This window comes from Maylandia zebra, linkage group LG23 (assembly GCF_041146795.1).
Source record: "Maylandia zebra isolate NMK-2024a linkage group LG23, Mzebra_GT3a, whole genome shotgun sequence".
Lineage (NCBI taxonomy): Eukaryota > Metazoa > Chordata > Actinopteri > Cichliformes > Cichlidae > Maylandia > Maylandia zebra.
The window spans coordinates 3,893,650-3,910,916 of NC_135188.1; the positions used below are offsets into that span (position 1 = coordinate 3,893,650).

At 41.4% G+C, this 17,267-nt stretch overlaps 1 protein-coding gene across 1 annotated transcript in view; it reads left to right on the plus strand.

Moving 5' to 3' along the window:
• Positions 1 to 17,267, plus strand: part of cpamd8 (C3 and PZP like alpha-2-macroglobulin domain containing 8) — a 45,005-nt gene that overhangs the window by 22,894 nt on the left and 4,844 nt on the right. Inside the window, exons 29-41 of the mRNA XM_004555006.5 lie at positions 4,356 to 4,512; positions 4,794 to 4,868; positions 6,378 to 6,543; positions 7,236 to 7,322; positions 7,476 to 7,612; positions 7,761 to 7,916; positions 8,899 to 8,961; positions 12,922 to 13,196; positions 13,268 to 13,355; positions 15,740 to 15,814; positions 16,017 to 16,122; positions 16,514 to 16,624; positions 16,705 to 16,917. Coding sequence (XP_004555063.3) covers positions 4,356 to 4,512; positions 4,794 to 4,868; positions 6,378 to 6,543; positions 7,236 to 7,322; positions 7,476 to 7,612; positions 7,761 to 7,916; positions 8,899 to 8,961; positions 12,922 to 13,196; positions 13,268 to 13,355; positions 15,740 to 15,814; positions 16,017 to 16,122; positions 16,514 to 16,624; positions 16,705 to 16,917 — 1,709 coding nt within the window. The remainder of the gene's footprint in view (positions 1 to 4,355; positions 4,513 to 4,793; positions 4,869 to 6,377; positions 6,544 to 7,235; positions 7,323 to 7,475; positions 7,613 to 7,760; positions 7,917 to 8,898; positions 8,962 to 12,921; positions 13,197 to 13,267; positions 13,356 to 15,739; positions 15,815 to 16,016; positions 16,123 to 16,513; positions 16,625 to 16,704; positions 16,918 to 17,267) is intronic.

A 17,267-nucleotide genomic window follows, 5' to 3' on the forward strand; every position in this document is an offset into this window, starting at 1 on the left:
AGTAGCTGTAGGTGTAGTTGCTGAAATGTGCACAACACATACCATCTAAGCTATGCTTGGCTGTAGCCACATTCTTCAGCTTTCAGTGGGACATAGGTTGCCGGCCAAAGCAGTAAAGTTTTTATCAAAACCTTCGTACTCTGTGCTCATATTAATCTATTCCTGTTGGTATGTTTAAATCTCTGAGTTTTTCCCTTTCGAGTGTTTACTGCATGTTTACAGTGCCTGGAGGCAGGCAGGCAGACAACCATGTTAATATTTATAAAACTCAATTCGGTTGTCTCAATGGGGAGCTCCACTGCTTGTATTTTGAGGCCCACGCAGAATGTACATACCTCTGGTTGATTTATGAACTGAGGTGGGTATTGTGATATTTAGTAGAGCTAACACCGTGAAACAGCAGGTTACATAAATGACAGAGAATCATAAACAAACTGCATAATTGGATCCCTGAGGTAGGCAAAGTTGTCAAGATTTATTTGCAATTAATCAGGGTTCATATCCGTAGCGCTGAGTGGACCCATGCTGCTTTGGCCCCACAAACAAGCTCTTAATGCCACTATTGGAGACAGTGTTATAAGTTGTCTGGAGCCACTTTACCAAAAAGGTTTTACCTTTTTTTGACATGGTCTAGAAAATAGAAATGGTGCATGTCTCCTTATGACTCACTACCTGGGTGTAATTGGTAACATTAAACCGCTGCTGAAAGCTTGAACTCTTCCCCTGATGACTGTGAGAGGATATGAGGATGTAACCAGCAGCGGTTTGGAGTTTTCCTTGGCACCCAGGGTAACAAGTGTGGGCTGTGGGCACAACACAGATGGACACAGATGGTGAACATTCAGTAAAACTGCATCAGACACTTTATGAATCCATCAACAACATGTTTGCATCCAAAACAAGCCCAGCTTTTGCTTCAGACTCCGGGTTCATGAGCAGAGCACTGCTTTACTGCCTGCTTAAAAGCAGCTGTAATGCAGTGTTAATGTATCCCAGGATGTGAAAATGTATCAGTATGGAAATTGACAGGGTTTAATGAAAATACAGAGCAGAATGACACAGGCTGGCAATAATGGTTAGGTGTGTAGCGCTAATGATCTCTGATGCCAAGGCCGTTAACAGTTCACAAACTGGGCTGAACGTTCGCTGACTTGATGTTGTGCAAAAGTAGAGAAACGCTGGCAAAGAAAGAAATTATGAGATGTGTTTCTGACCCTTTACCTCTTTCATTCTTATGGTGATAAGAATTAAAAGACCAATATTTTGCAAATACAAAAATATAGAGATAGAAGAAGCAAGTGATGACTTCACCCAGTCATTCGCACTGGAGCTGAGTTTAAGCTGAGTGCAGGGCTGTCAAAAATAAAGCCCGGGGACCAGAATCAGCTTGGTAAACACTCCAATCCAGCCCAGCTTTGGAAAATGTAAAGTAGGGCCTAAATTTTTAACTTTTATCTTAACTTTTAGAATTTTTTTCTAATGATAAAGACATTCCCATGGCCATTCTTACTACACTGAAGTAATTAAGTAATAGTTAACAATTAAAGGACTGAAAAGTTCTCCTATAGAAATTTCAGTTTTTTACAGTGTCCACAGTTAAAACAATAAATAGGGCATTCCTTAGAATTAACAGACACCTGGGCAATGAGAAGCCACATCTTTTTCTGTAATTTTACACATTTCCTTTTTCCAATTCTTACCCCAAAGAGTTGTGCTGACAGATATTTTTCATTTACTTCAAACAGAATTTCTTTATCATGCAGAAAAACTGAGACATACAATTGAATTTGCACTTCTTTTTCTTATATTAAGATATCTCCAAGATTAAACATGCATTTTAACCTCTATACACTGACAGAAAGGAGAGTTTCACTGATCCGACCCACATCAAAGTGATTTGTATGCGGCCCACAATGTAAAATGACTTCGACATCCCTGGCCTAGAGATTCGCTTTATGGTCCACACCATCTCTTCTGGTTGGAGCCAGGATGTTCCAAATATGGGAAGGGAGCTAGAGCAGACGAGTGCCACTTGATCCTGACTGGGGTGCATAGCTAATGTGTACACATTGTACTTAATGCCAAAATTGCCTTGTCAGTCTCTCTAGACCAGGCATGTCTTTTAAGCCAACCACGCCCCTAGAAATACCTCCTTTCAGGCCTGATATTTGCTTCATATTGGAATTAATTTCAAGATGATCACCAGCACACCGAATCGTATGAAGTGGGTTTAGCGAATGACATCACATGGACTTGTGGAACCAATTTACAGACTTACTATTTAATGAGAGAGGTTGACTCATTTTCATTTGGGGTCTATTGAAGGCAGAGATTCCTGTTTTGTTTTGTTTTTTTTTAAGCCAGCACCTGGTGATATTGTACTTTAAAGTACTTCTGGATTGTCTTCAATTTAAGATGTGAAGCCCGTTCACTGACAACATCAGTTTCCCCTCACTTAATCCCTAATGTGACCTTTACCCCTAAAAGTAATTGAAGCCTTGAACTTCATTTCAAACTAGAGGTATGAATTCACTATTCGGATACAATTACAAGATTTTTACATTCCCCCTGCACAATATTTTTAATATTCCAGGCAGACAGTAAATAAAACTTCAGAGTGAAGGCTGTCTTGCAAACTGCAATAAGCCTTCAAATTGTCTTGTATTCTTTAATTTTAGCTAAAAGAATAAAGCAAAGTTGTAGTAAATCAAAATGTGCTTTAAAAACTTGTTGCTTTTTCCTTATATAATTATCCTTAATAATAGGGTTTAGTTCTTGGCTCTACGTGTTGAGACCGGCATGTCATTTGTGTCTCGACCCAAAGATTGATCTGACAGCATTAGCAGGGTTACAGGCTGAATACCTGAGATTAAAAGAACTGATACACAATGCTGTATTAACTTAATATCTGTTTCCATTCCTGTGCCAAACCTGTATGTCAGTGTTTGTGTTGTCGCTTGCCTTCTATTTGCAGATGTGTTGTAAAATATGTTTTAAAGTAAAGCCATTGACTGTGTTAACTATATGATATATATAGTGAATCCAGGCTCGTTACAGTAACGATAAGCACTTTCTCTGAATCCACCTCGTAAAATTCTCCTTAACGCTTATCAACCTCAGCTTTATCATGGAGCACACCCATGTATTGTCTCAGAAAAGTCCTTTAGCTCTGACGGGGCTGAATAAGTGTAGCTCATAGAGAGGATTTGGATGTGTGGAGTCAGAAAACAGGAGAAACAATAAGTGAAGGCGAGAGTCGTGAGATGGTGACCTTAGTCGTGGGGTGAGTGGTGGAAGTGAGCTTGTCTACTGCTTCCTTCCTTCTCCAAGCTAAATCATATTTACATTTTCCAGTACCTTTCCCTGAAGCCTAACATTTAAAGTCAGTGACACAATATCACTTAACATTATAAAAATTCCAGCGGACTTGTGGCTTCAGCCCTAGTTTTGTCTCTGGGGAGGAATAATCCAGGTTCTAACCACGGAAGATTTAATGTTTTTGGTTTATGAGTGCAAAGATCTTTTTTTCCAGTTCATCCCCTCTGGTACTCTTTTCTTGGAGTGTGATCTCACTTACAAGCTGCGTTGAGAAACTAGAGTGTGACCTGTTTGTTTATTCCGTTATTTCTCTCTTGTGTTTCTTTCTCTTTGTTGTAAACAGCTTACCTCATCCTGTGAGTCTCTTTTGGTAAGGGGGTGCTGTAATGGAATGTCTTGCTGTCACTGAGCAGTTGTTGGCCAGAGACTGCTGCTTTCTACCAGTACCGGGAGGTCTGTTGTTTATGGATGCGTGTATGTTTATTAGCTCAGCCGTGTCCCCCTGGGCTGACCTTAGCCTTTCTCCATTTCTCCCCTGGTTCTTCTCCACTGTGGCCCACTAAAGCCACAGCTCATAAACTCTCAGTTGCACTCCCAGGCCAACTGGATTCCCAACCTTCGTTCCTGATATTCATGTTTGTGTAAGTTTCGGAATGCTTTCGGGGAATCTTCGAATCACAACCAGAAACATACTTGATTGGCCCGTGTGCAATTTCACATTCCCAAGAGCACAGCTGCCGCATCCTGTAGCACTGATCAAACCCTGCCGCACCCATCTGCTCCCCTCCTTACTTCCTTGCTTTTTTCCATTTCATCAGCTCCATCTATACATACCAGTCCTCTTGGAAAACAACATCCCAACATTTATGGACGTCTCTATCAGCCCCTCTTCCCATTTGTTGACAGATAGAAAGAGTGTGGAAAAACGTCTCAGTCCACTGAAATAGTGATTCCATATGTTGTCAGAGATCTTTGATATCTTTTCCTTTCCCTTACTCGTCTTTTTTTCTCTCACCTCCATCTGTCCTTCCTCTAAGGTTGACAGCATTTGTGCTGAAGTCCTTTGCCGAGTCTCAAGGCTTCATCTACATCGACCCCGATGAGCTTCATGCAGCCAAGTCTTGGCTCATCAAGCATCAGGGAGATGACGGCTCCTTCCCCGCTATGGGACGCATCCTCAACAAAGACCTGCAGGTAGGGCTGTGTCTACATAGATGTGAGGTGACAGATGTTTAATTTTCTGTGCTTGCAAAGCAGGAACGGGTGTAAGAAGTAGATTGGATAGACAAGATGGATAATGGCATTGATTGAGAGGGCAATAATCACATAAATTTACAGCATGAACCTGGTGTCAGACTTTTTAGCTAAAGGATTTCTGGACCGATGAATACATTTAAAGTTTAACTATATTTATACTGCAGAGAAATGAGAGCCAAGATGTTATTAAGTGAAAACATGTCTGGTTTTGACCACAGGGAGGAATCCATGGGAAGATTTCACTTACAGCTTATGTGGTAGCAGCTCTGTTGGAGACAGGGATGACCACAGAGGTAAGCAGGCCAGCAGCACTGAATGACACTGCAGACTATTTATTCCTCTCGCTTCAAAGTTGCTCCTCAGGGGCAAACGAAATAGTGTTGAATTAGGCAGGCCTAAACAAACCCACTAAAACATGCTAAAGTTTCTCATTTTGACTAATACGTCACGTAAAATCAACGCAGTGGTGTAAAATTTGATTCATGGTTTCATCCAGTCTCAAAGTGAGGTGCTTTACTTAATAAAACATACCTGCTCTATACTCCTAAAGTCCTTCCTCGCAGCCTGGGTCGTGTGTGGACGTATCGCTGCATTCCTCATAGTTGTGAAGATGGATGTGTTGGCAGTCCGCCTACTCAAATTTGTTATGCCCCAGTGCTGCTAATGTACCATCTTATCACGTTTAGGACTACTTCAAAAGTTTCAGGCTGATGTGCAGAGACATTTGATTCCCATGAAAGACACCTCTGTTGCATTGCTCTCTTTCTGCCATCTGTTTTTTCCCTTTGTCCCTCCGCTTTGCTCTATTTTTTTCCCACCTTGCTTTTTCTTTATTCTCCTACTAGTAGCCGCCCTCGATAAATAAACATTAGTGTTCACTAAAAGAAATGGAAAAGTTAGGAAAAGAGTCTTCTATGATCGTCCTCAGCGTGTGCTGGAAATTCCTTAAACATGAAAGCCTCCAAACCTCAGATTGTTTTTGTCTTTGCTCAACAATCGTCCAGATAGTTGACTCTTTATTTAGCATTTCCTCCGCCTGGCTCCTCTCCACCCATCTGTCTTTCCCCCCTTCCTCTTCTATCTCTCCCAGAAGGTTTCTTCTGAGAATCTGTGCTTTTACAACTGATAAAAACCAAAAAGGTATCCTTCACTTCAAAGCAGTACACCCCCCTCCCCCCCCCCTCGCCCCCCTTCAATTTCACTTAATTAAAAGATGACTGCTGCAATTACAGTGAGTGGCTCTGGAGGCCTATCATCGCATGGATGAGAGGGAAGGTCACGTCTGCATGAGATGAAAGTCACTCTCAACTTTTTAATGGCTAAAATGAGTGTTTATTCAATAACTACTGTCGTGTTTTTGGACAGAGCAGCCTCTAAAAAATATTAGGTTGGTGATGATTTTGTGTGTGTGTGTGTTTGCATTGGGGACACGGGATTAAAAGTGTAGCAGTAGTTTCAATAAGTAAAAGCTATATCTGATGATCCTGGGATATAGAATTGCACAAACAGACCAAATCACTATAACCCACTCTGTTATTTGCAATGTAAACTATAGAGATTTTGTCGCAATGTTAACAGCGCATTAAATGTGAAATGCAAAATTCTGCTTCACCCATGAACAGCGGACATCAGCTATTAGATATGAAATGTGTTTGTATCAAGGCATACACATATTTCTGCCAATATGACACTGAGTAGAACATTTTTACAGATTCTAGAAAAATGTCTCTATGCCACATTTTGTAAACTTTTGATCACACGTTCATCTGTGTTTGCCCTGTGGTCTTTCTTGTCTGGTCCAGGAAGAGAAAGTGGCAGTGGCTAAAGCCAAGGACTTTCTGGAAGGGAACACATACACTGCTGATGATCCTTACACTACCGCTCTGTCTGCATATGCCTTGGCGCTGCTACGCAGTCCTTATGCCCCGCTGGCCTTGCGCCGCCTCAACCACATGGCTATCACCCAAGGTACCACTATGAGCAATACTGTTAGTAGTAGTAGTATTTTAAATCAGAACTTAACCAGGAAAATTGAATCAAGTATTTTTTGTAACCACGACAATATTGCACGTTAAAATGTAGAGATTTAGATCTTCTTTGGTCAAATCTTTGTAGCAAAACAAAAGTATTACTGGTTTATATTTACAGCTTCCTGCTCACAATTTGAACAAGCAGTCAGGCCCAAACTATAGGAGAGCAGCTACTTTAAAACCAGCTGCTGCAGTATTCAGCAGCAGTTCGCTCCACCCCTCCCTTTCCCCTTGTCTTTCTTATCTTATTGTTGATTTCCTTTGGCCATTTCCTTGTCTTCCTCTTGCCTGAAACGTTCTGCAAGTTTGGCAGATTTAACAATGTTGCAGGCGTCAGGGGGAGTGGGGCTCTTCCTTGATAGCAATAATTTTATTCCCCAGGTACAGTAAAGGCATAGGGTGGGGTAGCAAAAGGATAATCAGGATAACGATCCATGAAATATCTAGCATAGTTAGTGAGCCCACAGTGAGCTAATGTGTTGAACTTTGCTTGTTTCACTTTGTCTTTGGGCTGGCACCGTCCCCATTCTGGTGTGGATGTTTTCTTTTAGTTTTTATCAAAGGAGATTGATGGAAGGAGCGGTGAGTCGTTACCCCTGCCTGTCTGTTTCACCTGGTTTGTCTTTATAGATGGACTAACCCACTGGAGTTTAACTGGGAGCACAATGACAGATGAAGACACTTTCATGGGCTTCAGTGATGGCCTCGCTCAGTCAGGTATATTGTACATCTGCAGAATAGCTCCTGCCTGTGTAATATAATGCAAAGGAGGTGACAGGACAGTACTATACACTAGCTTTGAATTAGCCTCTGTCAATAAAAACACACTGAGAAAATATACTGCCCTTCAAAATCAGTTTTTATTTGTAGTGGTATCAGCAGAAGTGGAGATGACCGCGTACGGTCTTTTGACCTACACGCTGCTGGGGGATGTGGCATCTGCCCTACCCGTCGTCAAATGGCTCTCCCAGCAAAGGAATGCCTTGGGTGGCTTCTCCTCCACACAGGTACCTCTGTTTTTCTTTTCTATATTTTGTTGTAGATTAAATTAACTATAAGTAATAAATGACAGCAAACTGTCTTTCAGTGTTATGGACAGTTACTACTAAAGTATAAATTGTTAACTTGATGCTTCTTGAAAACCCCTTGTGCCAGGACACATGTGTGGCTCTGCATGCTTTGTCGGAGTATGCCATCCTGTCTTATGTCGGAGGGGTAAACCTCACTATCTCACTGGCCTCCACCAACCTTGACTTCCAGGAGACCTTTGAACTCAATAGGGACAACAAGAAGCTCCTCCAGAGTGCCAAGGTAACCTGAATACATGGTCTAGTTTAATGTCAAGGCTGTTCAGCGTTTTTGCACACAGGTCATGAAGGAAAAGGAAGAAGTTGTCCTTACGCACATGTACCACACAGCAGGATATACACACATCTAGTTTAGGCTAGCGTGGTCACACACACAACACCCACTCGGTCGCTGTGAATCCTTCTGACAATAAACAAGCTATCCTCATGTGGGAGCAACAAAGGACGAACTCTGCAATATCTAATGTCTTGAAAAGTCTGGAACTGCAGTGCGGTGTGTGAAGATGACCTAATTTGACAGCACTTTATCAAAAATGAAATCCCTTAATCATTACCAGTACTTGAGGTGGTAAATCCTCCTTAAGAGAACCCAGTGCACTTTAATGCAGTTTAGGAGCTGTGATTGATGAGCAGTTATGTACCAGAGCCACACACCGGTATTAAACATTAATCCCCGTTTCCGTGTTCAACTGTGCAGTAGCCAGGACCTTTTGATACTGCCAAACCATACCAGGCTTAACTGGGCCGGATTTCCCAAAAGCACCTTGTTGGTCTGTTGATTTAATAACTGGATTTATACAAACCTGACAGCTTGGGCATGAACTACCTTGGCCAGAGCACTGTGGTGTCAGCACTACTCTGTGTGTGTGTGTGTGTGTGTGTGTGTGTGTGTGTGTGTGTGTGTGTGTGTGTGTGTGTGTGTGTGTGAGAGAGAGAGAGAGAGAGAGAGAGAGAGAAAGCGCTCCATCAGCCAGCTGGAGTGGTTCAGGTGAGAGTTCAGTAGGTTCTCTCTGCCAGGCATATTCCTCCACTGTGATTAGTAGTGTCATCTTAATTGGGGCAATTAAGGCCTGCTGGTTAGTAGCCAGGGAACCACAAGTGGCAGTGTAGCAGCCTACAGCATTCATTCACTTGATAAATGACTCATTCACCTCTCTCTGCCCCCCTGACTCTCTTTGTTTCTCCTCTCTCTCCCATTTTTTCAGATCCCCAGTATCCCCACAGGCCTTTTCGTCAGCGCTAAAGGAGAAGGCTGCTGTCTCATGCAGGTACTGTGCTACTACAGACACAGGCTCACACAAACACACATTTGCATTCTTGAAAATTGCCCAAAATTGAACTTTAATGCAATGCTTTTTTCAGTGACTCACAGCAACACTCTGCCAGTAGGGGAGAGGCTCCATAACGCCTCAAATTCCAACATGAAATTTGAAATGATCTGGCATAATTTGGCCAGTTGTTTTGGGGTGTGTTGATCCCTGTTGTCTCTCCCTGTCTTGTCACAGACAAACAAAAGCCCCTTTTATAAACAGAAAGAGTTATTTTTCTTTGTAGACGATGACCGTGCCTCTCTTCTTATCACTCATACTCAAACATGTGTCGGCTTTAAAACTAAACAAGTTGTAAATGAAAAAGCATGTGCGATCAAAGATGTTTACAGTCCCATTTTCCAAATCCTGTATTTGAAATCTGACTTGATTTGAACGAGGCACTAGAGGATGTGGTGGTCGGCTTCCAGCTCTCTCCCCTCTGCACGGTTCCCACACACAAACATGTTTTTTTTCTTCACACCTCTCTCCCTCTCTGCTTTCCCCATATCCACACCTCTCCGTGAGTCAACACACCTCTCTGTCAGCCCCTGGGGCCAGCAGCACCTGGGCTCTAATGAAATACTTGAGCGGTCCTGCCTGTGTATGTGTTTGTAGGCATGCAATGAGTATATGCAGTTGCCTCAGGAATATCATTTAGCAGCTCTGCTAGGGTCTCGGGTAACACTGAATGATTTATCAGAAATGTGGACAGTTCTGTTGAGAATAATCTTCTGTGAAATGAAAACGAGCATCAAAGCAGTGAATTGTCCCCAGGCTAAAACACAGGCTGCTGAATGCATTTCTGTTGTCCACAGAATATGATTTGCAGTTTATACTTTAAAGACCTTTTCTGCTTTCACTTTTTGATGTTAGAGGTTATAAAAGAAGGCGTCAAATTTTTAAACATTTTGTTACTTTATTTTTATTTTACTGACCGTGTTGGTATTTTTTTTTTAAAAAGTAAAGCTTCCATCCAAAAAATGAAATAATTTGGTTGAAAACAAAAGGCTTCACCTCTGTAAGATCAAAGTTAATGAAGAGGAAATAATCAGATTTCACTTTTTTAGAATAAACTTGAAATACGACAAGGACTACTAATCAAGATTTAATATCCGGATCACAAAGGAGCATTTGAAGTCTACAAGACCAACAGGTCACAGTCATACTACTGGCTTTATAAGACAGAACTGTTCTTAGGCATCAATGTTTTTCAGTTAGCATAAGGCACCTCGAGGAATAATAATATTACTATTTGCATTTATCATTAAACCTGTGGTATGGAAAAAGTGGTTGTTAGATTCAACTTGAGGGGAGCGTGAATGTCGATAACAGCTTTAATGGTTGTCCATTAAGCAACATAATGATACAGGGGAACGTTGGGGAAATACTAAAGTCAGCAGGCTTCATGAAATATGTGAGCTTTTACCATAATTTGGAAAATAGTTGCAAAATGATGGAAAAATGCAGTCATGGTAAAAATAAAGTACACTCATTTTCACTTCTAAGAGCTTACGCAACAGGACATAACGACATTCTGTTCCTTGGAAGGTCTTAAAATTGCGTAAACACAACCTCAGATGAACAACAAAACATGATGTATTACATCCGTCATTATTTAATCAAAAGCCAAAATGAAGAAGCAGTATGTGAAAAATGAAGTACACCTTTACTCCTTCCACGGGAATTAAGAAGGTGCTGTTAATCAGATGCAGTTGATTACTTGATCATCAGCAAGTGTGACCATGTTTGTAGAAGCAGAAGTTTTGGCAGTTTGGAGGTCTGGAGCATTCAGGTGTGTTCACACAATGCCAGGAAGAAAAGTCATCAACAGTGATCTTGGAGAAGTAATTGTAGCTCCCCATCAATCTGGAAAGGGTTAGAAAACCATTTCCAAACAATCTCAAGTCCATCATTCTCCAGTGAGACATATAATTCACAAGTAGAAAAAAATTTAAACAATCTTCCCAGGAGTGAACATCCCAGCAAATTTGCTCCAAGATCTGACTATTCATTTCTCAGGGAAACAGTCCAAAAGTTGAGAGGTACATCTCAGACTCAATAGACCTCTGCTAGCATGTAAATGTTAAAGTTCGTGGCAGTACAGTTAGAAAAGGACTACCGTATTTTTCGGACCATAAGGCACACTGGATTATAAGGCGCATTAAGCGAAACAAAACAGTCAGATAAGTCAAACTTTACTCAACTCATTCTTCTTGCTTCCTCCACTTCTGTACCATTGATTCATTAATGTTGAATTCTTTGCCAGCTGCTCTATTCTCATGTTACTGCAGTATATTAATGACTAACCTCGTACTGTTGATGGATTATCTCAGTTGTTTTCCTGACTGAAGTTTGGTCTGTTTACAGCATCCTGCCATGCGATTGCATTTGTCCCTAACCATCGGGAACCCTCACGTTAACTTTTATCGAGTGGTAAAAAGTTAGCGTTCATCCTCCAGCTTCACTGTGTTTGTGTTATGCTAACATAGCTGTGTCGCTAGCGATCACGTAGCACATCATTATATACCAGCTGGTCCAACTTCAGTAACCCTACAAAAGTGCTGTTTAGTTTTCTGTCTTGATTTATGATGGAAGTGATAGCAGAGCTGTACCTTTTAATTTTTTCGGAAATCTCTCAGTCAGAACATGCTATATCGTGTTTAGGTGGAAACTAGCGAGCTAACTTATGCTAACTCTAACTCCATTAAATTGAATAAATTCTGTTTTCATGGATGCCTGGATGTTAAACTTAATTGTTACACCTGGTAAAGCAGCAACGCTGATCATTTTATTAAAGATGAAAGAATTTAGACAGTTTTTAACTCTCAGTGATGCCGCAGTGTTCGTGCGACTTTGGGACCTGAACCCAGATTACTCCGCGAGGCTCCTGACTACGGTAGCCCTAATGCTCCGACAATCCATCAACCGGTGCAGCTTCGTAGCTTACCAAAGTCGTGCTAAAACATTTTTGACAGGTTTTTTTGAGCACCATGTACAACATAAAGTTGGTTCGAGGTCAGTAAGCAGAACCAGAAGTCATACATAAGGGGCACTGGATTATAAGGCACACTGTCGATTTTTTGAAAAATTAAAGGATTTTAAGTGCACCTTATAGTCCAAAAAATACGATAAACAAGTGTGGCCTATTTGGAAGGGTTGCCAGGAGAAAGTCTTTTCTCTCTAAAAAAGCATGGCAGTACAGCTTACATGTATGTTTGCAAAATTCACCCAACGTCTGGAACAATGTCCTTCGGATGAAATGATACCAAAATGGAGATGTTTGACCCTCATGTACAGCACCATGTGTGAAGAAACCCACGTACAGGATAAACTCATACTGTAGATCATTGGTTAAATGATCGCCAAACAATATTTGTTTATGCAGACCTGCCTGACTGTGGGGGGCTAGTCCAACCGGAATAGTATGGTGGGGGGAGTTTTGTTCTTCCGGTACTACCATTGTGTTTTGTCGTGTGCTGGAGTACGCATTAAAGTTTTACAGCGGACCAACATCCAGAGTGATCATTGGCTCGTCACATCACACGAGAGTGCTACACATACCAAGTGTTACGCACGGTGGTGGCGAGGTGATGACTTTGGCTTGTTTTGCAATCACTGAATCAACCATGAACTTTTTTGTATACTAAAGTATTCTAGCGTCACATGTGAGGAAGGGGTGTTCACACTCGACTTCTTGGTCTTGGCTTTGCTTTTATTTAAAAAAAAAAGAATCACCTGTGTTGTTGGTCATCTGAGTTTGTATGTGCTTTTATTATGTCCTGATAAGTAAAACCTTAGGATTGACAGAGGTTGTGCTTTCTTTCTACTATAACTGTAGCTCAGTGGTACAGACCCTGAAGCCACATTGCTAGCGTGCCTGATTTTCACAAGTATCTCCTTCTCTCTGTGTGTCTGTAGATCGACGTGTCTTATAATGTACCTGACCCAGTTTCCAAGCCAGCCTTTCATCTCAAGGTGGATCTGAAAGAGCCTTTTCAGGAACGAAACCTGCAGCCCCTCTCCTCCTCCTCCTCCTCCTCCTCCTCTGCCCGTCATTCTACTTCACGATCCCGGAGCCGCGCTGACAACCGCTCTGAGCTTAACTGGAAGCGACGGGCACCCATTGACGATGATGACCCAGCAGCCCACCAGGACAAATTGGATTATCACATCTCATTAGAAGTTTGTGCAAGGTAAATGATTACCACACACTTACACACAGAGCTGGGGAAAAACATGTATTCATCGCCAATCCTTTGTCTAGGTGGCTTCATTCAGGCTCGTCTAACATGGCTGTCATAGAAGTACCTATGATTTCTGGTTTCCGAGCAGATGTCGAAAGTCTAGAGCGGGTATGTAATCGCACATGACCACACTTTAAAAGAGGCATTTAGCATTTAGCCATAGTGACTGACATATTGCTGGACAGGCAGGTAATCAGGTAGTTGACTAAACTGAAAAGAAGGTAGAAAGAGACAGATTCATCTTGAGGCCATTTAACAATAATGAGTATGTCATGGAATTGATCAAACCCCTTTGCAAACACCACGCTCACACGCTTCACAACCTTCACAACCAAACAGGATGCAACATTTAATTCACTCACATAAACAAACACACACATTTGAGATATTGTTGGGTTTTAGCGTAAATAGCACAGTGAAGCATTCTGTCCCGTGTTGTTTGACAGCACAGCGCCGGAAAACATCCTTCAGATAGAGGCAGGTCATTTAACTACTGCATGTTATGCAATATGTGCTGCTGAAATGTTATATTCATGTGTCTGCATGTGTGTGTATGTGTCTTGCTGATGGGGATCATTTTTAACTTGGAGGTTAAAAGTCGTCAGGCCTCTCTGGGCTTACGAGACCGTAGACATACACTTCACTAGGCCATGTGGGGTACATAGAAAACTTGTAAAGTGTAGAGTTGACAGACAGCATTATGCTGGATGGATGAAATGAGTAATGGAGAGTAAGGTAAATTTAAGGGCTGTATCAAGGTCAGCCCTCCAGCCACCAATCTGAAACTTGTCCCTCATTACTAGACAGTTATAGGGCTAAAGTCTGCAGGCTTCCACCTCCAAAAGAGCCACCTCTCTGGCTACCTGGAGAGATGTAAAACACGCATACTCATACACACATAGTACTGTGAGTATATCAGTCATGACTGACCCGAGTTGTAGTGGCTAACAAGCTCAGTTTACACCCCTGGAGTTTTACTGCTGCCTGCCCGACTGCCACTTGCATTCCTCAGTTTATGGTGGCAAGCTTGGCTTCTGCAGTGATGTCTAGTTGCATTCATTGATGCTGCAGTACTGAATGATTAGTCCAGTGACTGACTGGGAGCTGCCACAGCCATGGCCTCTTATCACCCAATATAATGAGCTTTCTTTAACAACCCAGGGCACTTTGGGGGTATAACATTTGAGCAATGGGAGTTCATGAGCAATTTTTGGTTATTATATAGACAAACAATGCTCTCGTAAACAGTGTGTAAGTGTGTGTGTCGTGGTGGCGCCAGCTCAGGCTGAGCACCTCATAAACCCCTGCTGTCCAAAGGCTGCCACCTCTGACAGAATGAAAATCCCCTGGTGGGGGGAATTAACTGCTGGCTCTCTATGCACACACTCTGATTCTTAGTAAACAGCATCCTCGTCGGTCATTCATACCGTCCTAATTATTAGACCGTAACAAAAGCCAGGCCTGCCTATTTCAAATTCTTCCTTCCATATTTAGTGGTGAGTCGAATACAATTCTATTGCAGAGACAAATTTTTGTGACTATTAAGTTACATACAGGCGAACGTGACACGTGGCAACAGTAACGTTGCATTCGCAAGGGGATGATGAATACAAAAATCCCAAGAATACTGATGTTAAATGTTTTTAAAAAACATATAGACATGAAAATTGCTCCTTGTGTGGTGATGTTAATGCAAAGTTTCATTCATATTGCCCCAGGGTACATACAGGAATATATACATACAAACCCTATGATCATTATAGTAAGATGTTCATGTAAACATGATTATTTGTGCATAATTTAACTACTTAGAAAAAGCCTTTCTGAGTCTTTTTCATTTTCCACTGTGGACATGACTTCATGATAGAGTGGGTATGGTTTGCATTTCTGTTGTTGCTCACACATGCCACACAATAATAGAAATTCTTTATATTCACTACAGTCATAATCTGTACAAGCAGAAAAGGGAGCATTTTAGTTAAATAATAATATCCTAGATGCACTGTAGTGTAGTGGTCACGGGGTTAACATAAGAACTGTGGGTTTTCTTTCATGTTTGACATATTATATTTACTGGTCTGTGTACGGTAAACCTCGGTTGGCATGAGGTGGAGCTGTCCAGACTGCTGTGGTGCTGATTACTGCTAATGTCCATTGTTAATGACTTCTCTGCATGTTCATATATAAATACTGGAGCCGTACATGTAGCTGACTTAGCTGGATGCCATGCATTATGCGTTTTTAAATTGACATTTTATAATCTTACTCGACTGCAATTTTAGAAAATCTAAACACGTTTTTATCAGGATCTGATAAAAAGGACCTTTAATTCTTCTCAATAGGTACAAAGGCAAGAGATATTCACAAACCCCTTCCAGCATTATAAAATCAACGTTATTAAACTTTTACTATTTTAAATGAGAATGTCAAGAGATCGAGGTTAATATTTGCGTATGAAGCTTGATTTCTTTATGTACTGTGCTGGTCAACAGCTGCTTATGGACAAGAGAGTCGGTCTGAAGAGATATGAGCTGAATGGGAGAAAAGTGTTGTTCTACTTTGATGAGGTGAGTGCAATCAAAATTCTTGATTGCTGCGTCTGATTTTGCACACCTGTTGCATCACTGTAAACACAAGATAAAAAGAACCTCTGATTTATTTATTTGGTTTTTTTAAGCAGGTTTAATAATACCCATGTTTGTGTCTGTATTCATGTGTATGTGGGCTAGGGTGCTTTCATAAGTCTTTCTCTGTTTCGACCTTTTGTAGATTCCTAGCCAGTGTATGACGTGCGTGGCCTTCCAAGCTGTCAGGGAGTACATTGTGGGCAAGACGGCGCCTGTTCCGGTCAAGATCTATGACTACTACGAACCAGGTGTGCCTCTGATGAATATTTTAACCCTTTATAGCCTGAACTGTGAAATAATTGCCATAAAATTCATATTATTTGAAACTGGAGTGTTTATTGAACCTTTTGACAATAAATAAATACATATTAATATGCATGTATCATATTTGCTACATTCTGCATTTTGTTTTTGCAGTTTATTGCTTAAATATATTGTCTGATATATTACGACTTTTTTAATAGGGGAGAAAATCACACTGATGATGAAGAAGTCTTAAAAACTCTGGGCATTAAGAGCTTAAGTGCACCTCTTTAAGGAGTTAAACAATTTTTTTTATGACCTACTAATGGTGAGCTTCATTGTTTCATGTGTGTGGATGTGTGAACATGCTCGTGTGGGTCTGTGCTTGTCGTGCAGCTTTCGAGGCTACCCGGTTCTACAATGTTAGTGAGAGCAGTCCACTTGCACGGGAGCTGTGTGATGGACCTACGTGCAATGAGGTGGAAAGTTCAACCAATCAGTGGATAGGTGAGAAACATGTGCAGCGCTCCTAAAAGTGTGGAAAGGCCTCACTTTCATGAATCTAATGAAAAATTCTGTTTCTGCAGGTTTTGTGCAGGCGAACCAGTGCAACAATGTGTTTGGCTGTCTGGAGGAGGAGCGGTTTGAGCGCTGCACGTGCTACAGGGATTGCGGTTACGATGGGGATCCTGTTTGTGGGTCAGATGGGCAGCTCTACCAGAACCAGTGTCAGATGGAGGTCTTTGCCTGCAGAAATGGCACAAGAATCAAGCAGGTTCCGTTGTCCCAGTGTCCAGACGGTAAGAGCTCTGTCATCACGCATCATCTCATCTGTTCACAGATTCTGGACCTCTTTGTTTAACCTTAGTTTTTTTTTTTTTTTTTTTTTTTAAATGCCTCTAATAGTGATGTTTGCACAATACCATAGCCAAGCTGCAGACCAAAGACTCTCCCAAATCCTGGATTTGTAGTGATTAAAATAGGTCTGGTTCCTGTTGACATTTGTTTCCACCCAATGGCTGAACAAACATTTGAGCAATCACAGTTTAGGCAGTGGTAAGAATAGATCCGTCATGTCTGTTCATCAAAAATGTATTTCAAGTTTTTGCAAGTCCACATGTTAAAAAGTTGTGAAAACATCCTCTGCCAA